Source organism: Nilaparvata lugens, chromosome 10, assembly GCF_014356525.2.
Source record: "Nilaparvata lugens isolate BPH chromosome 10, ASM1435652v1, whole genome shotgun sequence".
Lineage (NCBI taxonomy): Eukaryota > Metazoa > Arthropoda > Insecta > Hemiptera > Delphacidae > Nilaparvata > Nilaparvata lugens.
Genome location: NC_052513.1, coordinates 43,914,762 through 43,940,552, shown reverse-complemented (window position 1 = coordinate 43,940,552; position 25,791 = coordinate 43,914,762). Strand labels below are relative to the sequence as shown.

The following is a 25,791-nucleotide window of genomic DNA, read 5'->3' as shown; positions in this document are numbered from 1 at the left end:
TATTATAATTATGTTATAATAGAATAGAATAACAAACATCATTCTAGTTTGTAGTAATGCACTTAGTGAAATCTTTATAGTTTGAAATAGAAAAGGACATTAGCTTCATATAATGTATACGGTGAGATAATTATATGAGATATACGGTGATGATATTCATCCATAATAAAACCCTATAGGGGTGAAACATGTTTGTAACTTTCTAATAGATCCTGGTATTTTTAGACAAATTCTAGTGTTTTATGAAGGAAATCAATTTGCATCACTATAATCTAATTACTGAATGTATATTTAGTTTCATGAGAATTTGTATTGTCTAAAAATATGAGAATCAGTAATGGGTGGACCTAAGACCGGTCATAAGAGTATTTTTGTAATAACCTTCATAAGAAACATTTTTGTAATAACCTTCTTAAGAAACATTTTTGTAATAACCTTCATAAGAGACTTATTGTTTATTTTGCAAAATCAATTAAATATTGAGCTACTGAACTGTCTTGTTAGATTGTTAAAAGCACTGTGAAGCCGGTTCTCTCTCTCTCTTTGAGAGAGTAACTGCTTGAGGCCAATTCTTGTAGACGTTTTTGTACTACATTCATTACATATTCGTCTTATTTTGTTAGCGTTAGGCCTAATTTATTATAAGATTATCTTTTGAGTTGTAACTTTTTCGATATAATACTGTACCAATCAAATTTATTTGTTCTTTCAAAGTATTTTATCAATTTTACAAAACTTTTATTTTATGACATTCTAGCTCTTAATTAATTAAGCTGTTAATTAATTAACAAAATTTCAGTAAATCTTGATATCGGCTCCAAACTAACAAATTTATTAAAATGTTTGAACTTTATTCAAATGTTTATTTTATTTCACTCATATTCGATGTACACATGAACTATTTCTAAATTATAAATCTGTTTGTTCTCGTGTTCTGTAGTGTAAATGGTTTAAATTCAAAATTTTTCTCATATAACCTAAATTTTTGGACTGCTGCATAAATTGTAGACTTCTCTGAAATGATAGAGAATGTGTAACGTAAATAATATATTTTAAACTGTATTGTAATTTTTATTTCCAAAACAAACACATTGTAGGGACGATTGAGAAGCAATACAAATGAATAATATGAGGAATAAAACAGTATCATTCTGACAAACTTAAAAATAAAATACTTCAAAATCATTGACTTTTGATAACAATTTTCAAATACTTCGGTAGTTTATGAACATGGTTCAACTACATCATCCATGAAATTGTAAATGCACAATAAATCTTGCAAAAAAGTATAAAAGTGCCTCCATATTTCTTCCAAATCAGTCATTTGGAACGTTTGAGAAGCATTCATTCCTAGAGTTCTTCTTTCACTTTTTCATTTGTTGGGCAAAAATTGTTATAGTAGTGCAAATTTTCTCTACCAAATTCTCCTCAACTTTGAATAACTCTAGTATTTCATCGCCATATTTATCCATCATGTCTTCACACTGGAAAAAAGTAATAAATTGAGTTTCAATTATCTGCAGATGATAACAAGGCACATTAGGAAATTCTGGAAAAAACTTGGAATGTTGTACTTTTTACAACGTATAACATGTTACTTTAAATCAACGTTGAACTTAAATGTGAATGCTAATTGGAAGATCGTGTAGAGCTCGGAAAATCATCAAATCAATGAAGCACAAAGTTGATTGCTCTCATTTAATCTAATACTAACATCCAATTAATATCAAGATAAGATTGATTGCTGAAGTTTTAATTACCATGTTTCTTAGTACTGCGTCCAACTTATAGGCAGATATGTTTCTTACTGAACTTTTTTTCTAGAAGCTTAATCATGTGTATAAAGATGGACATTAGTGAGATATTGCAATTAAAATGCTAATGAATTAATAATAATTATTATTATTAAACGAAAATCCAAATTAAATATTGTAAATCACCTCGAGACTTCTGTTACTACTGTTAATAATAATTGATAAACAAAATAAATTCATTTTACATGTGACATATTAGGAACTACGTTCCAAGGTTTTTCCCAGAACTTATTATATGTCAATATTTGCAGTAGCAGAAATCTTCGGGGTGATTTACAGCATTTAATTTGAACTAGGTATAAAGTTTAGTACCGGTAACTCATGTGATGCTTAAGAATCATAATAGTATTTAATTTCCTCAATGCAACGATGAAATAAATATATCAGAAATATGTTGATATAAATATATCAGAAAGTATGATATCAGAAGTAAGTTTATGTTTATATAAATATATCAGAAAGTATGAGTGGAGAACATAAAACCATTCTTGTTCTATAAATCAATCAATCAATAAAAGGTCAGACAATTTGATACGGTATTTATTTGAGCTACTTTTATCTTCCATCTTGTGTTACCCAGACATGAATTTTTTCAGCAATTTTAAAGCATTCAAAAACTTATTGTATGTAATTCAGATACCAGATATTTTTCAGATCTGTGACCTGTTTCATAAAAGTTTAGATGTAAATAAATATTAGAAATCCAAGAAACCTTTTAAAATTGTTCAATCACGACTCGTTTCGGCTATATAATGCCATTATCAAGTCACTTATTGAACAGTTTTAAAAGGATACTTAGATTTCTAATTCTTATTATATTTAAGGATCATTAAAGTATTCAATTCCCTCAATGCAACGATGAAATAGAGTAGAGCCCTAAAGAAAAAAAATAAAAGTTTAAATATAAGATACTTAGATTTCTATTCTTATTTATATTTAAGAATCATAAAAGTATTCAATTCCCTCAATGCAACGATGAAATAGAGTAGAGCCCTAAAGAAAAAAAATAAAGTTAGATGTATTATGAAATCTGAGTTGAATACATAAAATGTATGATTATTTATGAACGTTTTATATTTATGAACATAATGTAGGCCTGCTGAAGTTCTTATAAGAAGTGAACTGACGTTTTTTTACATAAGAAGTTTTGATAATCGTTTATTATATATATATATATATATATATATATTATATATATATATATATATATATATATATATATATATATAATAACTTTCAATCTCCCCCTGAACCGTCTCACGTCATTGGTGCTCTTAATTTCAGCTGCGCGTAGAATTTATCATATAATAACGATTATCAAAACTTCTTATGTAAAAAAACGTCAGTTCACTTCTTAGGTTGGAGACCTAATATATATATATATATTATATATATATATATGCTGCACCCTCTACACCAGGGCTCCCAACCTACGGCCCGCGGATGGATTTTGTCCGGCTCGCCATGAGTATTGCAACATATTTTTTAAAATATATATTTACACAAAGAAGGTAACCTTCTTCCATTCTACAGTTCTCTCACAGAAAAATACTTTAAAAACATAAAAAACCATGCTAAAGCTATGTTTTCTCTTTTTGGATCTCCCTACAAGTGGGAGCAGACATTTTCAAAAATGAAGTGTGGTAAATCTAAATACAAATCTCCCTTATCAGATGAACATTTGAAATCAATTTTAATGATTGGAAACACAAAGTTTGATCCTAAAGGGCGGACATTATAAGTGGAAAACAAATATGCAATCACTATTAAATTTTATAAAACTTTAAAGTGAAAAAGCACTCACATTATTATTATTTTCACTTTTAAGTTTTATAAAATTTAATAGTGATAATAATAGTGGAAACAAGATGGATAACCAACAACAAATATGCAATATTCTCACTAAAAAAAGTATGCTCTTTTAGTTGGTAACTTTTTGTAAATTCGTGTATTTTCAAGTTGTCTTATTACTATTGAAAAGAAGTTATCATATTTTGTTTAACTTGCTAAACTCATGCATTCTCAAGTTTTCTTATGACCTTTTACACTCAGTAAATTAGATTTTGTATTAAAATGAAATCAATTGGTTTGTTCCTTCCTGTGTTTCAATAAAACCTATACTTAAAACGCCTCATATTATTTTAATGGTAATATAATAATTTTACACCCCCAAAATCCCCCGTCGTTTGTGGACCACAAGTCAAATTCCACGTACATTATTTTTATTGGCCCTCTAAGCTTCCCTAGAATTAACAATGTGGCCCAAAGGTTGGAGACCCCTGCTCTACACCATTGAGGAGTGTATCCTTTTGTTTCAATCAATGATTCAACGCTGAGTTAATGAATTTGATCTGTGTTGTATTATACAGTGTCAACGAAAGGTGTGACGGCCGAAGATTCGACATGGTTAGTAACAAAAAATAACCAGTAAAATGTTCTTATATCAAGCTTAGTTTTTGAGATACGATTTATAGATTTTTTGATATTTTTCAAAAACGTCAATAAATAAAAAACTATCAGTTAAAAAAAAATTCTAAGGACATGGTTGGAAAGAAAAATAAATTTCCAATAAGATTGATATAATTTGTTCCTTTGTTTGACTTTTTGTACTTTTTATGAGCGTTCAAACTGTTTGAAATTTGACTTTGAACTTGCCGAATGTAGCCTACTTTTTTCAACTTTGAGCGCTTATTAAAAGTCCAAAAATGTCATACAAAGGAACAAATCATAGAGACTCTATCCTACTACTGAGGGGCTGTGCTTAATTATGCATTGCTTTCGTCATAAAATTAGTTCTATTCTATGAGTTATGATAGAAATGATCAAATCAGATAATACAGATGGAAATACTGTGAGATATTGTAATTACAGTATTCAAATTCTAATGAATTAATAATAAAAGAAAGCATTTAATTTGGACTTTCGTTTCTAATGTTCCTTAACATTCTATTCAAATGTTTGGGTAGGTACAAATTTATTGATTTACTCGGAAATAGCTTCTGCATTGAAAAATATTGACATGGCATATTGTTGTTGTTTCCTATATTTGTCTGAACTACAAATTGATTTTTAGTTATGTTACCCTTACCCAATTTTTTATTTATTCATTTTTTAATATTTTTATAGTGTGGGATAGTTTTTATATCTGAAAAATAATAGTCTGGTTATATTAAAATGTGTATAGTATCTACTATTCAAATGTTTGGGCATATCTACCATTTATTGATTTGTACTCGGAAATAAATCCTAAATTGAAAAATATTGACATGACTTAATTATATTGTTGTTTCCCATATTTTTCTAAACTACAGAGTGATTTTTAATCATGTCACCATTACCCTATTTTTTTATTTTTTCCTAGTGTGAGATAGTTATATCTCTAAAAAATGGCTACCTATTTGATAATCTCTGATCCATTGGAATGACGTGCTTGTGAAGTTCTGTAATGGTTGATTCTGGACTTCTTAAAATGTATTACTTACATACATTTTGGGATTATTACCCAGACCAGAATCCTCTGGTATATCAATATCATTGATAAGTGGATTCATTTTTCCATCAGCTAGAGCCAGAGTGAAAAGCATCATTTCCCCGGTTGTTTTATGCTTAACTTTGACTGCGTTATCCATTCTGTCGCATATATTTTCCATAATATCAATTAGAAACGTCTCTGACCTACGGTATTCGATCTGCAAATTGGAAATGCTGTGTGATTAAAAATTTAGAATTGAATTAAAATTAGAAAATACCTTGATGAACTTCATAAAGTGTACCGTACCTATAAACAAACAAACCTATTAAAAATTCATAGAATTTCTGGTTGCGGACGTGACCTATTTCATAAGTTCATATTTGCATGCAATGAGATTTCCATTCCAACGTTGTTTGAGGTACCACATGAGATGTGTTAACTTTTATATATTTACTAATAGTTCTGTGAACAGTAGACCTCACGCAGTTTTCTCATCCACATCTGATGTCACCTGTTCTAGTTGATTCAGTTGAATAACAATTCACAGTTGAATCATAATTTACTCTTAAAATGTGGTTACCTATTTATTTTCTCCAAGATCAACAACTCTGTTATGTTAATAAACTCAGTTCACGTTTGAATTTATATCCCATATGATGACTTATCCAGTTTCGTGATAATATTTTCATCTGATAAAAATATTTCTCAACTATTTCTCAAGAATATTATAATTTCTTCAGCATTATTCAGTTCATTTAATCATTTTTTATTTTAGTTTGAATCTCCTATTAAATTTGTTTTTTCAAATGTGAGAATATTGATACTGATGGGCACGCATCAAGAAATATTGAAACCCTACCTTATAGAAATAGACACGGCCAGACATCTGTGTAATGTAATGTAATGCATTCACTTGTCAGATGATTGATTATGAATAATATCTCTAGTCTGATATTAATCCTATCTTCAGAGTAGATGATATATATAGTGATATCGGAGTATGGAGGAATTCCTTTTCCTTTCATATTATCTTTAAAATGTAAAATTTCAAAAAACCTTGTGTATACATCGACGCGTAGTTGAAAAAGGAATATTCCTGCCAAATCTCATAGAATTCTATTAACGCGTTTGGCCGTAATCGTGTTACATACAGACAGACAAAAGCAAATCGAGTTGAAACATAGACCTCACTACGTTCGGTCAATAGAGTGCTCAAGGTCTCACGTTATAGTGCTAAGTTAGCGTCTATAATAATGTCATTGCACTCACTTTCATGCAGTTTGCGCCGAAATGGAAACAATATAGACGACTAAGTTGTAAAATTCTCTCAACAAGCTAGCACAGCTCGTCGTTTTGTTGTGATATTGCAAATTACCAGAATAGAAACTAATGCATCATTATATGCATACAAATAATAGAGCTGGAATCCCAGATAACAGTGACAATATAATTCCCACGAGTTACAATTTGACTATTTTCCCACTCAGCTTGGCCGAGCGAGTATAAATAATCCCATTAGAACATAAGGGAATTATATTTTAACTGTTACTGTTGTGTGCGAATCCACTATCCAGCTGAATATTTAGGACCGAATTCACCAAAACGACAACTTGATTTGAGCGTCAGTTGATTCTAAATGAACAAAAAATCATAATACAAAACCAATTCAAAATCATCTGACTTGGTACCAACTGACGCTCAAACCTAGTTTTCGTTTTTGGCGAGTTTTGGCCTTAGAATGGAATAATGAAATGTCTGTGCTGTACTGAAAATTCATACAAACAGTTATTTATTTTATTGTGCAGAAATAAGTTTATCTTAAATTTTTAAATGAATAAAATACTGTAGTTAGCCCATGTTGACTAATACTTACATTGGGTTCTCCAATATTGCCTTCACCATCAATAATAAATGTTTTGGGCATTTTTTTCGCAGGGGTAACATTCAGTATCTCTGCTTCTATATCTTTAATACATTTCTGACAAGCTGCAAAAGTATAATGATGTGAAAAATCCATTTTATTTTACAAGAATGTTCACAAACAATCAAAATAGCAAAGCTGTATAATATATGCTTTCAAAATTAAATTTTTCATGATTAATTTACATTTATTTACCGTATGGAAGCATACATTTCACGATTATAGAAATATTGCCACGTTTTAGAATAACTTCATAGGTTAATTCAGCTTATATTAAATAATAGAGAAATGTTTTTTTTTCAACACTGGGTTCTAAAATGTTTCTTTGAGTGTAGAATTATTGGAGATTTGAGAAAAATACTTTGATCCAAACAGTTTTATCTCTTGTCACACTTCGGTAGTGTTTCAATGGTAAAATAATCTTGAATATATTTTTTAAGAATGGAGGGTTACACCTATTGAAATTCCGCTGATCTATGTTCATATAGCACAATATTATATTATTGTAGAAAAATTACTAGAACCAAGAAATAAAAGTTGAGAATTTACTAAAATTACTCTAGTACAATTTTTTATAAAAACAACTGATTCTGAGCACTTATGCCATTTTCAGTGTTCGAAACTAGTAGTGTTTAACTTATAATTAAATTTGTAAAAATTTGGGAGAAGACAGTTTTGGGCTATGCCTGTTGTCTTCTCCCATTCATATTATATTTATTATAATTATGATTTGTAATTGTCAATGAATGAATAAATAAATAAATATTATTATTAATTTGTTGCGTTTAGCCGCTTAAGTGAGCAGGGCTCTTGCAGCATGCAACACGTCAAGTTGTAGTTATAAAAATATAAAAAGGGTACCGTACTGGTGATTTACTAAAATAATTAAACATTCAGGTAGCCCTATTAATATAGAATAAATAATATATAAAATAAAAATATACAATTAAAATAATTTATTAGAATATGTTATTGTAATTTTTTAAATTGCATTCCATTCAATTTTCTTCAATTGAAACTTTGTATAATTCATTGAATTATATGTATTGTAAGTTATTATGAATTAGTGTAAAAACAAGCATAAAATCAAATCAAATAGTTCTATTATTTATTCTTGAGCAAGTACTCATACAAATAGGAGTTGCTTTCCTAATCAAATACCTACATAATACATTTACTTTTTGCGTAGTTTAGAAGTTGATATTGTGGTAATTATTCATATTGAATGAAAAAGACTAAGAAATTGTCAAAAACCACAGATCTATTGATACTTAGAAAGACCGTTTTCGGTTATTACACCATTGTCAATCTCTGATAAACTCATCAAATACACATCAATACTCATCTCATAAACTCAGTTTATCAGAGATTGACAATGGTGTAATAACCGAAACCGGTCTTTCTAAGTAAAGTATCAATATATCTGTGGTTTTTGACAATTTCTTAGTCTTTTTCATTCAACATAATACATTCTTGATTAACAGAGCAAATGATCAAAACACGAACATTAAAAAAAATCCTGCTACGATAATGTAATAGCAATATTCAAAATTAACATTAGAAATTTACAAAAAATACACAAATAGTTTTGAAAAATAATTCGATAGAAATTTCCAAATATATCAAAAACAAAATTAACCGACAATGTGATGTTAGATTAGGAATTTTGTAGCTACATTATTGTGTGAGATTTCTAAGGTATAAATTATTACCAACAAGCATAATATATCGTAGTAATCTGTATAAATGGAAGAAATCTATATTAATCACACAGGGGACAGGATATTTTTTATAAAAATTTGTTCTCAAGTAACTTATAAAAATCAACTGATTCTCAAGTCCAAAAAAATATTCACCACCTTTTATAAAAATGAACCGTTGCAAAGGTTAATATAATTCAACCCTAAAAAATACATAGAGAAAATATCTTACCCAAAACATTTAACCTCGTCATCACTGTAATCTATCTTTCCGTCATCATTGTAATCTATCTTTTCGTCATCATTGTAATCTATCTTTTCGTCTTCCTCTGACTGCGATGAAACAACGGATATGAATAGCAATAATGGAATGAAAAAATGCATTTCGAAAACGCTGTAAGAATACACAATATGTACTGTTCACTGGAGAATCAATTCCCAAGTAACTAAGAGTAGATCATAGTTCTGCTCTATTTAAAATTGATGTGAAGCTACACGTTACCTCCTTTTATTGGTTGAACGTACGGTTTTTATTCATTTTGATTACCATTAGCATGACCATAACCAGCTCATCACTTACTGAAACAGTTGTATTGTTCTACTATAGTGATATAATCTACAATAGAAGTCAATATTTTGAGTAAACTACCTAATTTTGCAGATTACAGATCAAAATGACAATTTTGTTGCCATTAACAACTTTTATCATTGATTGCTGGGTTACCCTTTGCAGACCATCGTGGGTTTTTATTTAATTTTGAGATCCATGAATACGAAATATGCTCACTTTTTACTTTCCTTGCCCTATTACCATAGGTAAGGAAAGTGATGCTTTCCAAAAAATAAGGTACCCTAATTTCAAGTTTTCTATACGTTTCAAGGTCCCTGAGTCCAAAACATGATTTTGGGTGTTGGTCTGTGGGTGTGTGTATGTCTGTGAACACAATAACTCCATTCCCAATTAACCGATGACTTGAAATTTTAAACTTAAGGTCCTTATACCATGAGGATCCGACAATAAGAAATTCATAAAATTCAATCCAAGATGGCGGAAAAAAATAGCGAATGATCACAAAAAAAACGTTTTTCACAGTTTTCTCGAAAACGGCTCTAACGATTTTCTTCAATTTATACCATGGATAGCTATTCATAAGCCCTATCAACTGGCATAAGTCTCATTTCTAGGAAAATTTCAGGAGCTCCGTAATATTCTTGAGAAAAATGGCGGATAATGACTAAAAAACCGTGTTTTTCACGATTTTCTCGAAAACGACTATAACGATTTTCTTAAAATTTATACATGGATTCATAAGTCCTATCAACTGACATGAGTCTCATTTCTGGGAAACTAATGAGGGGTCCACCCCATCCTGAGAAATGGTCTTTGTAACTTCCTTCTCGTGCATGAGGTAGGTAGGTAGAGCAGTTCATAAAAAGAACACATAGTCGAGATATCTCATCTGTAGAACAGCTGTTTTGACGACTTAAAATATCATCGAATTTCACAATTTACACAAAGGAAAAAGTACTCTTAAAACAATTATATATACACATATACAGTAGTCTGATCATAGTTTCAAATATATTGCTGCCAATCGTCATTATGTTATTCCCCTAAATTATTCTCCTTTAAGAATGGGGCTTACAATTCAATGAGCAAGGAAAGTTGTGTGAGTGCGCCACACCAGATTTTTCAATACTTTAGTTACGACTTAGCAGTCTGAATTCAGACTAGAGTCGTTTTCTAAAGTATTGAAAAGAGCATATCGTAATGGAAAGTGAAATTGAAGAGTATGAAATGTGCTTTAATGATTAAGCTTATTGTTAAATTGAATAATATTTGATCCAATATTAAATACTAGCAGGTAACCCGTGCTCCACAAGGATCCAATTATAAGCTTGACAAACTGAAATCTTGAAGAATTCAAAATAGGCCTTTAACCATCCTCGGTAAATGACAAATCTTTACGCAAAATTTCAAGTTGATCAGGTCAGTAGTTCAGACATTAAGATGAATCATTCGTGAATTTAAAATTTGCATCTCATATTTATTTTTGGACGAAAGTTGAGCTTGAACTTCTTACAGAAGAAACATAACCTATTTTTTGGACACGTAATCAAAATTTGGGAATGGAATAGTTTTGGGCCAAGCCTGTTGTTCCTTCCCAATCATATTTATATGATTTGTTATTGTATCCACGTATAAATAAATAAATAATAATAATAATAATTAATTTCCTATCCCGTACGTGTATAAGCCAGTATTATAACATAGCCACCTCTAATACAAGGCCCTGGCCTACGATATTGCAACGTCGCAGTGTAGGCCTAGAATCTAATACATCATTGGTGAAAAAGATCAGCTGGTATTTTTTTAAATCTTAGTCACCAATCATGTATTAGATTCTAGGCCTACACTGCGACGTTGCAATATCGTAGGTCAGAGCCTTGTCTTAGAGGTGGTTATGATTATAACCTTTACTTTTTTATTGTATTATCATTTATAAAACTTGATTTGATAATGTATTAAATTGAATACTTGAGTTGTTGTTTACAACAACTGTATTGAATACATGTTTTTTAGTCGTATTCGTGACACTTAATTTTCTATTGGAATTTGTTCTATGATATTCTCATCTAAATGATAATATTTATTGTTCCAATACAATTTGATAGGTTTGAGATAGGAACAAAGACTCGAATGAAGATCTATTCAAGATGTGAGTTATCAGAAAACTATCCGAAATATATATTGCCCTACTAAGAAAAAACGCAGTATTTGCAAAATTTTCACAAAATGAGTTATATATATCAAAATTACTTTTTGCTATTAGAAAAAACGACTAGCAGTCAGATATTTTACAATAAATGAATTAATCACTCACTGTGACAACGAGATCTTTCGGCAGGTCCGCCATCATGAGTGAGTGATTAATTCATTTATTGTAAAATATCTGACTGCTAGTCGTTTTTCCTAATAGCAAAAAGTGATTTAATAATAAGCAGTTCGTGATGGAAAACAACATTGAAGAATATCAAAATGCTCAGCTCAACGAGCTCTATCTATTGAACTAAACAAGAACGCAGTATTTTCTTTCGTTTAAAAAATAATGACATCAAAAACGCAGTATCTACATGATATTTCTTTTTTTACTAAGAAAAAACGCAGTATTTTCAATGTAATAAGCAAGAACGCAGTATCTACAGATCAGATACTGCGTTCTTGCTTAGGAACATCAGTTACTGCGTTATTGCTTAGTATATTAGAGGCGACATATGATATTTGTAGTAACTGACAGTGTGTAACACAATTTAACCTATAAAGAAAAGATTCATCACTGATGATAAAGTTTTACTTTCTCTATGATATAATTATATCTAATCAGTTTCAACAAAAATTAATTGACTGTACTGCATTTTTTCCAATTCCAAGGTGTTGGTATAATTTTGGTGGTGTATACTAAGGAAAAACGTGTAGTACTGTATTTTTACTAAAGTATTGGAATGAAATGTTGGTGGTTTATACTAGAGAAAAACGCAGTACTGCATTTTTGCTTAGCCCACTTGTGATTAAAGAGATGCTATTGCCGGTAAAAACGCAGTATCTGCTTCTTAGATGCCCTAACATAATTTTTCGTGTTTTTTTACTATTAATAGCTAGTAGGTAACCGTGCTTCGCAAGGGTCTATTTTAGCACTGCAAAATGAAAACTTGACGTAATAAAAAATAGAAATTTAAAATAGCCTATAACCATCCTCGGTTAATGAAGAGTCTATATGCAAAATTTCAAATTATCAGTTGAGTATATTTCAGACGTGATGATGCGTCAAACATAATTCCCTATTCCTTACGTGTATAAGCCACTTCTTTCCTTTATTATAGTATAGAAAACTGAAGAATACATAACACTTGGAAACCTCACAGAATCATATTGATTTTTTCAATACATCAATAAATTTTGGTTCGATTAGGATCCTCCTCAATTTGAATCAGGCAGCCTTTTGTTTTCCCAATTCCAAACAAAATACCTAAAATACTCGTTTCATGGGAATTCGTGTCTGATAGTACATTATAACTGAAGAATATAAATTATTCTTATTTTATTGTGATCTATTCATGTTTTTCTTATGAAATTCAATTATAGGCCTACAGCATGAAGACTATGTCCAATTCATTTGTACTGGTGGCAAAATTTTACATTAAAAATAATTATTTGATAAAATCCAAGTTCAATTCCTTCAAAAAATAATTGATAATAATACGTTTCGAGGGAAAAAATTAAGAAACAAAAAAATGGGAAGGCCTCGGGGGATTCGAACCGAGGAACCATCGCTCCGTAATCAGGCCTTTTACCGCTGCGCTACATAGACGTTCGTAAATGGTGGTAGTCTTATAACCTGCTCATAAAAAGAGACACTTTGGGCTATGAAACTTCATGTAGCGTACGGTAGCATAGATGAATTTGAACATTAATTCTGAAAAATCTAGAAGGAAAATTGAAATTTGGGCTTCCAGGTGCACGAGATTGATATTTTTAGAATCTATGTTCAAAATTTGGAGATCTAAATCATTCCCGTTTTTCCGGTATGCAATCCACAAGTTGAGATGTTTTGATGCGAACAAACGAACACACGAACAAACACAACCCTACTCTCGCTTATTATATAGATGTGATTCTAAAGTTACCCGTCATATCTGAACTAATATTAATAACAGATGGAAATAAATTGAAAGTTGCATTTGTTCAAATGCTAATTAATTAATAATTATTATCAAACAAAAATTCCAATTGAATGCTGTATTATTTATTTAGCGTATGGCATTTTTTTGTCAAATTTTTAAAATTTCACACTTTTATAAGTGCACGTCAAGGGATGAAATATACTTTTTGTGTAGTTGAGAAGTTGATATTGTGGTAAATTATTCATATTGAATGAGAAAGACTAAGAAATTGTCAAAAACCACTGATTTATTAATAATCAGAAAGACCGGTTTCGGTTATTACACCATTGTCAATCTCTGATAAACTAAAACTAAATACAAGAGCAGCAGAATTTATACTAGTAGGCGAGTACATGGCGATTCTGTTGCTTAAGCCGCCATTTTGTCACACCGTTGAGGGGGAGGAGACTGTCTAGCTAGGCCAATGACAGGCGTTCATGCCCTCGACCAATAGCAGTACTCGCCTACTAGTATAAATTCTGCTGCTCTTGTATTTAGTTTTAGTTTATCAGAGATTGACAATGGTGTAATAACCGAAACCGGTCTTTCTAATTATCAATAAATCAGTGGTTTTTTGACAATTTCTTAGTCTTTTTCATTCAGGATGAAATATACTGTATTGCCTGGGGACTGGCTTCAGTGAAGTCGTTAGCCTCGCCCAGGTAGGCACGTCTCTCACACTCGAATATAATGTGGTGCACTGTCTGCTCCATCGCCCCACAGTCACATACTGGGGAGTCTCCAAGTCCCCATTTGAAAAATGACGCATTGCATCTCCCATGCTGGGTTCGAATTCTGTTGAGTGTCACCCAGATGCGTCGGGGGAGCTCAAAACCAGGAGGCCTAGTGCATGAGAAATAGTTCTCCGGTATTCCGGGGGGGGGGGGGTCACCTCCCACCTCCTCTCTCCATCTTCTGTTCAGAGAGAACCTCTCATCTCATCTCTCAATTGCTCTGCCATCCTGACCGCTGGCCTTCTGGACTTCAGCTCAGCTCCCTTCTATATAAATCCGGAATGTCCTGATGGATTGGAAGTAGATGATTGGTCGAAATCCTTTCATAGAGCCTAAGGAGAGCTTGTGCTCTGCGAAGAGGAGGTGGGGGTATGCTGCTGAGCACTGGGAGCCAGGAAACTGGAGTGGATCGTAAGGCTCCTGTAATTATTTAATTATTACTCCTGTAATTATTCGCATTTAATTATTAAGTTGCACATCTACAAGGTGAGTGTGACAACTGTTGATCCAAGATGATGCGCAGTACTCAGAAGCAGCATACACCAGGCCCAGACTAGAACACCTCAGAGTTGAGGAAGATGTGCCACATGGTTTCCTAAATGATGTTGTTTCTTGTCTTCAACTTTGCTGCTACATTCCTTAGGTGCTGATTAAAAGAGAGGGTCCTGTCCAGGGTGATGCCAAGATATTTCGGAAACTTATTATATTTCAAGGCAGCACCATTCATTAAGACTTTCAGCTCAGCATTTGCTAGTTTATTGCTTATAGCCCAGTCAATAAAGGTTTTTTCCGTCACAAAATTAGGAGAAAGCTGGATTTCTCACTATCGATAGAACCATCCCAGAGGGTCATTTTCCCAAAAGTCCCAAAGAATCCCGCTGGAGCTTTCCCCCCCAGCCACCCCCAAAGTTCAGAAATGCAGGTTATCACGGGAAATGAATCATCTCGGTACCTATTTTATTAGATGGAAGGCTGATACTTCAGTTTTCCCAGGGCTGGGGCACAGTGAATGCTGTAAATCACCCCGAAGACTTCTGCTACTGCAAATATTGACAACAGGGTAAACAGCTAGATGGAAATTCGATGAGCACTACTGTACAAATATTATTTGTCAGTCCGGGAATCAAACCCAGTACCTCCTAATTATGCCGGTCAGAAATGCTAATTCTAATATTTATTCGTCGGAAAAATAATTTTCTATTATTTGTGAGAAACTTTCTCGCTTTCACCACCTACTTATCTTTCAAAACAAAAAAGGTTCTAGCATGTCGAAAATTTCATGTTTTCTGATCGAAATGTCTCGAAATCGACGAACATAATAATTAGTTAAAAAATAACTATAAGTCAGATAAAAATGATCCAGACACTAATAGAAAGGAGACATTCTCCCCGTTAATTTGATATGAAATTATTACGTATTATGACGCCCCTTGATTCTGAGAGAAGTGATAATTATTCAAAAGAAAAACAAATCTTCGCGATGTTTACAATTTTATCATAAAAGTTAAATTTCCTTCTAATCCTTCAACCCTGAAGCTTTTTTAGTACTACTAGGATATCGGGGAAGATATTCTATATCTAATTCTGACGTTGAATTGGAAATTTGAGAAAGTTGCAATTTTACACGATTTGGCAACCCTGTAATTTCTTCGGATGGAGGGCCAAGTCTCAACTTATTTTACACAAACTGTAACCCTGTTTACCCTGTTGTCAATATCTGCAGTAGCAGAAGTCTTCGGGGTTATTTACAAATTTTATTGGTATTTTCGTTCAATAATAATAATTGATATTAATAACTTTTTTCGTAGTTTAGACACTGTGTTGTCAAGTGGATATTTGAAAAAAAAACAGTGGTAACAGAGAATTGGCAACCCTGTAGTCTTAATATTTCCGGTGACTTTAAAACTTGAATCTCACTAATATTCATGTATCAACAACGTAGGAATATTCTGTTGCTGGAGGCTTGCGATAAGGGTGTGGTTTTGTTGTGTTGGTTGGTGGAGGGGGTTACGGAGATGTTGTTTGGGGGGTGAGGTGTTATAGTGTCAAGGGGAGGGAAGGGTTAGGTCTACCCAGGTAGTCAGTCGGCAGACAGACCACGATCTCTGATCACGAACTGGAAATCTCGGAAGGCTCCCAGACACAAAGAACGATTCAATTATTATGTAGAATCGGCCACAAAAAAATCCAAAACAAAGGTCCAATTATTATTAAGGTAGACCGCTCAGACCGCCTAGAAAACTAAAACCGGAGAGAGAGACTATTGAAAGAGACAAAGTTTTGTGCCCGGTTGCACAAAAGCCGGTTGAACTTTAATCGTGGTTAATTTCACGAGAACGATCAGAGAAGGGTTTTCTGAAAAGACGGCTTCCTGATTGGTTCTCGTGAAATTAATCACGATTTAAAACTTGACCGGCTGTTGAGCAACCGGCACTAAGTCTTGAGAGACTGTTGTACAGGTGGATGCAGAAATATTTTCATTGCTGAGGATGATGCCCACATGAGCTCCAGGCTTGTGCGTGAGTGATGAAACTGATGATGATGAGATCTTTGAATGTCTTCACAAAACTCACAATCGGAAATTGAATATAGTGTGTATGTGTGTTCAGCTACGATGGAATAGCTGCAACTTTCCAGGTTGTTACAGTGAGGTCCACGTTATAATGGCAGTGGAGAAAAATAGGAGAAAAACGTTGCCGATCCACTGTCTTGTCAATGCCTTCTATGGGAGGTAACTGATACAGGTCTATTGATGTAATATTAACTGTTCATTCTCGTTTAAAACAATCAATTATATCTTATCAAGCAAGAAATGAAAAAGCAGAGAGTGCCAATTAATATTGTAGTGGACAATACACCTATTGAAAGAGTCACAGCATATAAGTATCTTGGAGCATGGATTACTGAAGTGAACGATCAGACCAGGGAGATCAAAGGACGAGTGGAAATAGCACGACAGGTGTTCATAAAAATGAAAAGATTTCTGTGTAGCCGAGATATTAAACTAGAACTTAGAATACGAATGCTGCGTTGTTATGTGTTTTCTACATTGCTGTACGGCATGGAAGCATGGACTTTAAAAAAGTCAAACCTCAAAAACATCGAGGCATTTGAAATGTGGTGCTATAGAAGGATGTGGAGAATACCATGGACAAGAAAAGTGACAAATAGGGATGTAATGTTAATGATGGCAAAGGAATGTGAAGTTGTTGCGACTATAAAGAGAAGAAAATTGCAATATTTGGGTCATGTAATGAGGGGTGAAAAGTATGAGCTGTTGAGACTTATATTGCAAGGAAGGATCATGGGAAAGAGGAGTGTGGGAAGAAGAAGGATATCCTGGCTGCGTAATTTAAGAGAATGGTATGGCTGCAACTCAAGGGAACTATTCAAGGCTGCAATCAATAAAGTGAAAATTGCCGTGATGATTTCCAACCTCCGATAGGAGAAGGAACCAAAAGAAGAAGAAGAAGCAAGAAATTATATTTCATATTTAAGATGAGATATTTTGTTAATCAATTATCAATTCTTCATTGTTAAAAGACGATCTGGCAACAGAGCAAAGCGAAAAGAGATAGTGCTATCCGCTTTGTTGAATGATAGACAAGGATAGCAATACCATTGCTAAACAAACACTGCCATTATAACGTGGACCTCACTAAAGTTGAAACATTCCATCAGGTTATGTACAGAGTGGTTATCAATAGTTATTTGTGCAACTAGTGCGAAAAGTGACAGCTTGCTGCACCGAAAGAAACGTTTAACGTTTAAACGGAATGGTTTCTTGAGTGCAGAAGAGGAATTTTGCGCACGTATTTCATATTAAGTTTTTCCTACAGTTACCATTGAATATGAAAAGTGGGTAATTATGGGTAAAATTGCCTGAAATCCATCAAATGTATATCTGTGTGATTTCATTATTAATAAATAAAATAGAATGTAGTATTTGTGTATGGTGGGGCGGCTGTGTGGTGTGTAATGTGGCTGTCATCCACCACACTCCACCACCGTCAAGACTCTTATAACGTGCACCACCACACTATACCACAGTTAACAACTTAATTTTGATTTTGCTGCACTGGTGCTCCATATAACCTACTAACTATTTTGCGTTGCCATGTTGCAAATCTGGAGTGCAGGAAAAAATTTTCCCGCTCTAGAGCGGAAAAGTGATTCTTTGCGTTCTGCAATCAGTGCAGCAATGGCCACTTTTCAACGTAACTGTAGGAAAAATATATTATAGACAAATCTGTGTGTAGATGTATTCCTCCTTCCTTAGTAGGAAACATATTTAGATAAATAGTATTTAGATAGTAGAATATTATGGAATTTAAAGATTATGTGCAAGAATTATCAAGTAAGGGTGTGTACGTGGTTGATTCGTTTGGTGTCAATCTGCCAAGGAAAAGTGATAGTCAAGGTCAAAAGGGTCACTTGTTACAGAGATAGTTTATCTTCGTAACTTTTCTACGAAGAGGATATCACTTCTTCTCTAGAGTGTCGGAGATATCACTTTCCTATTTTCAAACCAGTCATTGCAGTAAATATCTGCCTCAATTACACCTGAATGCTATTTTAAATTTTTAACGCAAGAAATTGAGTAATTGAAATTATGTTGAATATATCTATATACTAGCCGTCAGGCTCGCTTCGCTTGCCATATCCGTCTAGCCAGGGGGCTCCGCCCCCTGGACCCCCGACTGGGTCATCCAAGAATGAGATCAGCAGGCTCGCTTCGCTCGCCTGCATTTTTCATTTTTATCATATATTAGAACAATCCAGTCGGGGGTCCAGACTAAACGGATATGGCGAGCGAAGCGAGCCTCATTGCTAGTAATATAATATTCCCAGGATTGAAGTAGCAGTGCCCAATCAATTTTTCCGCGATAAATGCATTTAAATCTTCAACTTGGTGCCAACCTAACAAAGTCAACTCAATTTAATGCCAACCTGACAAAATTATTAATTTAGTTGCCAGTTAACAACTGTTTCGAAGAGGTACTCTATCTAGATTATAGTTCTATAGTAACATATGATATGGAAATTTCAATTATAATTGAGAGATTGGGAGAAGAAGAATATACATGCTAAAAGACGAACTTAAACCCTTAAAACCACCCTTAGAGTTAAAATATTGCCAAAAGATTCTTAGTGCGCCTCTAAAGGGCCAACTGAACATACCTACCAAATTTGAACGTTTTTGGTCCGGTAGATTTTTAGTTATGCGAGTGAGTGAGTGGATGAGTGAGTGAGTCAGTCAGTGAGTGAGTGCCATTTCGCTTTTATATATATAGATATATAAAAGCGAAATGGCACTCACTGACTGACTGACTGACTGACTGACTGATCCCGGGTTCGAACCCAATTATATTTTATTTGTCGATACTGACGAGAAACAAGATGAGTTACAGCATAAAGCAAAGAGTATTGGCTGGAAATAGAGCATACTTCAGTAACTTGAAACTTTTGAAGAACAGTCTCATATGTAGAAATACAAAACTCAAAATATATGAAATCCTGATTCGAGCTGTTGTAACGTACGGCTGTGAATCTTGGACGTTAACAAAAGAAGACAAGAACCATCTCGGCGTTTTTGAAAGGAAAATTCTGAGAAAGATTTATGGTTCAGTCAAAGATTGATTGATTGATTGATTGAGTACTTTATTTATGTAGATTACAATATACTGGCTTATACACTTATATACAGTAGCTTACAATACAGCTAAATTATAGATGAATTTACATAATATAGACTAAGAAAATAATTATTGAACTGTATATGATATGAAAAAGTAATTTGTAATATAATAACTATAGATATTATATTGTTATGCATCTACATAAATTGGCGGAGCTTTGGACATATCAATGTCCATTCTTCGGAAAGAATATTAAAAATATCCTCCCCACTAACTCTCTACCAAAAGAGAAGGAGGGGAATGGAGGAGAAGAACCAATTCAGAGCTCGAGGCATTGATAAAAGGTCAAAATATTGTTAAATTTATAAAGGCGCAACGGCTTAGGTGGTTTGGACATATCTGCAGAATAAATGAGAACAGAATGCCCAAAATAATATTTAAGGAGAGGCTACATTCCAGAAGGAAGAGAGGAAGACCAAGAATGAGGTGGGAGGATGAAGTGAGAGATGATCTTCAAAAAATGGGATGTAGAGGATGGAAAGGAATGATAGAGAACCGAGAAGAATGGAAAGATGTAGTGGAGGCGGTTGTTGCCTACCACATATATACCTCATAGGCTTTTGTTCTTTCAAGAATGTAAATAAAGCTATTATAATTATAATTATTTTATTATTATTATTATTAGTCGTAGAGCTCCCGAAGTGAAAGACGCTGAGTAAAATCATGATCATCGATTTTTATTAGACTTGGCGGTTTTCTTATTCGCCAGCTTTTCATTCTCTGAGAAAAAGCAGCTTTTCTTTCATCACTCCATCTTGTGCCAACTCTTGGTGCTTTTATCTCTGGAATAATTTCCCATTTGTTCACTTTTGTTTTGAAATTATTTCTATTTTTAATTTCATCATCAGTAATTCCTGCCAAAACTAGATCTTTCTTAACATTCCTAATCCATTCTCCTCCATAGGCAAGCGAAGCTACATATTTTACTATTTTTTTTTGTGATTCTATGGTCAGGGAGCCTCATGATATGACCATAGAATTTTAGACGTATTTTTCTCATGTCTGTTACAATATTTGAATGTTGCTCAACTGTGCTATTTTTCTGTAATCTATAACCATTCTCAGTTAATCTCGGACCTAGAATTTTTCTAATTATTTTCCTTTCTCCTTTCTTCAAATTTTCTAGATCAGCTTTCCTGTTGAGATTTAGGGTCTCACTGGCATATATCATTGATGGCTTCATTACTGTATTATAATGTCTAATTTTAGTGTGAAGAGACAAGCATTTCTTATTGTAAATGGATTGCACCAGCCCTAGGCCTTTACGAGCTTTCTTTATTCTATCCTGCTGTGATAATCTCTCCAAAATAACCTCTCCTAAATATTTAAAACCTGGAACCCTGTTGATTGTTCCATATTTAGTTTGTAGTCTGGTTACTTCTAGGTTTGTGGTTGTGAACACTGTTTTTTCGAAGGATATTTGTAAGCCAACTTTTTCTGCACATTCTTTCAAAGTTTCTATTTGTTTTATTGCAACTTCGCCCGAGCCTGCCATTATTGCAAGATCATCCGCAAAAGCCAAATAAGGTATCTGTAAATTATTTTTCTTGGTCCCAATAATAATAATTATTATTATTATTTAGTGGAGGCGGCCAAAGCTCATATTGGGCTGAAGTGCTAAAAAAAAACTTACGAGAAACATTCAAACGTAGATTTTAGATTCCTAAGTCAATGATTGATTGGGTATGGGATGAAACTACTAGGTATTCAAGAATGCTTTCTCCAAAAAGGACGTGGATTTTTTATGCATTCTAAAATGCTAAAACCTGAAACTGAACCTTCTTCCAGAAAGTAAAATGTAGTGCGTAATAAATTTATTTCACGAAATTCTGCCTCACGGAAGCTACCTGGCTTCTCTAATGAGAATAGATGACTCGATTTTTTCATGGTTTTGACAGGAGTCTGACTTGGAAACGCTGAGCTGAGCGAATCTGAAAATTATTATGGATTGTGGTTGAAAATCCTGTCTTTTCCTAAACTTCTACTGATTTTCATGAATGATCATCATTCTGATTTTCCAATTTCTCGTTTGAGATTGCAGGTGTTCGTACAGTGAGGTCCACGTTATAATGGTAGTGTTTGATTCACATTGGTGTTGCTATCCTTGTTTATTATTCGACAAAGCAGATAACTCTATCCCTTTCTAGCTCTGCAACTTTGCCTGATCGTTTTTAGCAATTTCAATGATAAAAAATTATCATTGAATCATTGAAAAACTTACTCTCTCGACGAATAAAATATAATTGATCATTTATAGCAAGAATGAACAGTTAATACTACATAAAATATACCTGTATCAGCTATCCTCTATTGAAGGCAGAGGCAAGGCAGAAAATCGGCACCGCTGTTCTCCTATCTTTCTCCACTGCCATTAAAACGTGGACCTCCACTATACTTCAGTCAATTATTCTTGATTCTACTTTCTAGTGTTACATTTGAACAAGTTTCTGTTCTTGTAAACCTGAATACAAGTTTGTAAAATACGTTCATTTTACACAAACGTCAAGAAAACTTGAATTAAAGGAAACTTGACTGATGTAAACGCCTCTTAAATTTTGTATTCTATTCGAACGTCAAGAAAACTCGAATTAAAGGGGAACTTGAATGATGTAATTGTGATGTTGTATTTCACACAGAGGCTAGAAAGCTTGAATTCAAGGGAACTTGACTAATGTAAACTCCTCTTAAATATTGTACTTTATACAAACGTCTAGAAAACTTGAGAGCTCAACAAGACTTGACTAATGTAAACGCTTCTTAAATTTACACAGAGGCTAGAAAACCTGAAATTAAAGGGAACTTGACTAATGTAAACGCCTCTTAAATGTTTTATTTTATACAAACGTCTAGAAAACTTGAGAGTTCAACGAGACTTGACTAATGTAAACGCTACTTAAATTTACACAGTGGCTAGAAAACTGAAATTCAAGGGAACTTGACTAATGTAAACGCCTTTTAAATATTGTATTTTATACAAACGTCAAGAATACTTGAGAGTTCAACGAGACTTGACTAATGTAAACGCTTCTTAAATTTACACAGAGGCTAGAAAACTGAAATTCAAGGGAACTTGACTAATGTAAACTCCTCTTAAATATTGTACTTTATACAAACGTCTAGAAAACTTGAGAGTTCAACAAGACTTGACTAATGTAAACGCTTCTTAAATTTACACAGAGGCTAGAAAACTGAAATTAAAGGGGACTTGACTAATGTAAACGCCTCTCAAATGTTGTATTTTATACAAACGTCTAGAAAACTTGAGAGTTCAACAAGACTTGACTAATGTAAACGCTTCTTAAATTTACACAGAGGCTAGAAAACCTGAAATTAAAGGGAACTTGACTAATGTAAACGCCTCTTAAATGTTGTATTTTATACAAACGTCTAGAAAACATGAGAGTTCAACAAGACTTGACTAATGTAAACGCTTCTTAAATTTACACAGAGGCTAGAAAACCTGAAATTAAAGGGAACTTGACTAATGTAAACGCCTTTTAAATATTGTATTTTATACAAACGTCAAGAATACCTGAGAGTTCAACGATACTTGACTAATGTAAACGCCTCTTAAATATGATCCAACTGCGATATGAATATCAGAATAGAGTTAATTTCTGTCGGAACTACTCCTGTCTGAATTCAATTCAGTGAATGGAATCCTGACTGTGACGTCTCATCCTTTTGCATCCTTGTCTCATCCTTGCATTATTAATCAACAGGTCTGTAGTTTGCCACAAGCCTCAAGGTCACAGTAATCATTTAGCATATAGCGTTCGTTCCGTAGGCTATGTCTAACCTTCAATTTCAATTAATTAATTAGAAAAAGACAACACACACAGTATGCTTTCAATTCTCATCTCGTTTCGAGCGCCGAAGGCTTACTATTTGCTGAATGCATTCCCACTGGAAAAGCTGTGGAAAATTACTATCTAATTGAACTTGCCATAATGATGAAACTCATCTGCAAAGTGCTCGTTTAATAATTCATTATTGACTATACTGATCTTTACCTTCTATATTATTTATCTCTATATTTCTATATTCACATTATGAAGTCAGTAGAAATAGATAGCATTCAAGAGAAGTTAGAACAAGTTGAAGAAGGTAGGAATAAGGAGAGAAAAGTAGTACGAAAAAAGAAAAGAATCGTAGAAAGGAGAAGTAGAAAAAGAAGGAGAATTATGAGAACCAGGAGCAGGAGAAGAATAAAACTGTCCATCAGTAGACAAGAGTTCTATAGTGAGGTCCACTTTATAATGGCAGTGGAGAAAGATAGGAGAACAACGTTGCCGATCCTCGGTCTTGTCAATGCCTTCTATAGATGGTAGCTGATACAGGTTTATTGATGTAATATAACTGTTCATTCTTGTTTAAAACAATCAATCATATTTTTATTAAGCAAGAAATTATATTTCCTCAATAATTTCATAATTAAGATGAAATATTTTGTTAGTTAATTTTATTAATTCTACATTGATCTGGCAACAGAGCGGAGCGAGAAAGAGATAACGCTATCCACTTTGTTGAATGTTAGACAAGGATAGCAATACTGTTGCTAATTAAATACTGCCATTATAACGTGGACCTGACTATAGATTGGCTGCCTTTATTTTAACCTGGAGTGCTAAATGATGGAACGGCAGAGTTGCCAATTTTCTGTTACCATCACCTTCTGATGTGGATAGCTGTGAATCAAGTTTTCCGACGGTATATCTGGTATAATATTAATAATTGTTAATTCTTGTGAATGATGAAGACCATTCTATCACTAATATATTTTATTGGTCAGGGAAATATATTTTTTATGACTTAATCATAAATTTTCTTATTCGGGATTAGATATTATGAAATTTTATTATATTTCTTCATATAGTGAGGTCCACGTTATAAAGGAGACAGATAGGAGAATAGCGTAGCCGATTCTCTGTCTTGTCACTGCCTTTTCTAAAGGATAGCTCATACCGCTATTTATGTCTGATGTTATATCAACTGTACATTCTTGTTTGGAATGATTAATCATATTTTATTCAAGAGAATATATTTATCAATGATTGAATAATGCATTTTCATGATAATGATTGAATATTTTGTAAATTAATTATAATATTGTTTAAAAACAATCAGGCAATTTAGAGGATGTAGAACGTAAACGTTCTGTGAAGTTAGAGAAGGATAGCGCTATCTGCTTTGTTGAATGATAGAAAAGGATAGCAACACCAATGTTAACTGTCATTATAACGTGGAACTCACTATAGTGAGAATCTTTCCATCTGTCTGACATTCTATGTCGTTGTAAAGATGATGTTATGGTAGATATCCATATTGAACGAAAACCTCTTGACATTCTCAAAACTGAGACTAGAAACGCCATGACCATATTTGGTATACTAGGGGGAGTCTAGTCACGGCCAATGACTGTAGAGCTTAAACTTCATTGGTAAACAGCTTATAGCCAATCGTATAGATTCAACTACAGCCGATTCTATATTATACTTTGCTGCTCAATTTCTATTCTTCTAATTTACTAGAGATTGATAATAGCGTTATAGCCGAAATTTATATCTCAAATGGTTTTGATAAATGTAGCTGATTGTTCAATTATTATTGGCTGGAGCACACATGACTATTTATTACCATTTTTTAAAAATCCCATACCAAACCTTTATTATTATCAATTAATTATTTAAAGATGTTTGTTCAACTTCAAAAATGCATGTCGATTAAAT

General features: G+C 33.0%; 2 protein-coding genes across 2 annotated transcripts in view; one reads left to right on the top strand and one right to left on the bottom strand.

Moving 5' to 3' along the window:
• Positions 1-25,791, top strand: part of LOC120353388 (serine/threonine-protein kinase S6KL-like) — a 167,920-nt gene that overhangs the window by 38,380 nt on the left and 103,749 nt on the right. The gene's annotated exons all lie outside the window — the stretch shown is intronic.
• Positions 1,049-9,413, bottom strand: LOC111043251 (protein seele). Its single transcript, XM_022328156.2, has 4 exons — positions 9,140-9,413; positions 7,160-7,272; positions 5,297-5,503; positions 1,049-1,484 (listed from the first exon to the last, which is right to left on the bottom strand). Exons 1-4 carry the CDS (start codon positions 9,159-9,161, stop codon positions 1,365-1,367), a joined length of 462 nt encoding a protein of 153 aa, XP_022183848.2. The 5' UTR covers positions 9,162-9,413; the 3' UTR covers positions 1,049-1,364.

Coding starts and splice junctions, on each gene's coding strand:
- LOC111043251 (XM_022328156.2), bottom strand. CDS start 9,161: ATGACGAGGTTAAATGTTTTGG. Junction 7,273..9,139: donor GACGAGGTTAAATGTTTTGG/GTAAGATATTTT, acceptor ATACTTTTGCAG/CTTGTCAGAAATGTATTAAA. Junction 1,485..5,296: donor GTAATAATCCCAAAATGTAT/GTAAGTAATACA, acceptor ACTTTTTTCCAG/TGTGAAGACATGATGGATAA.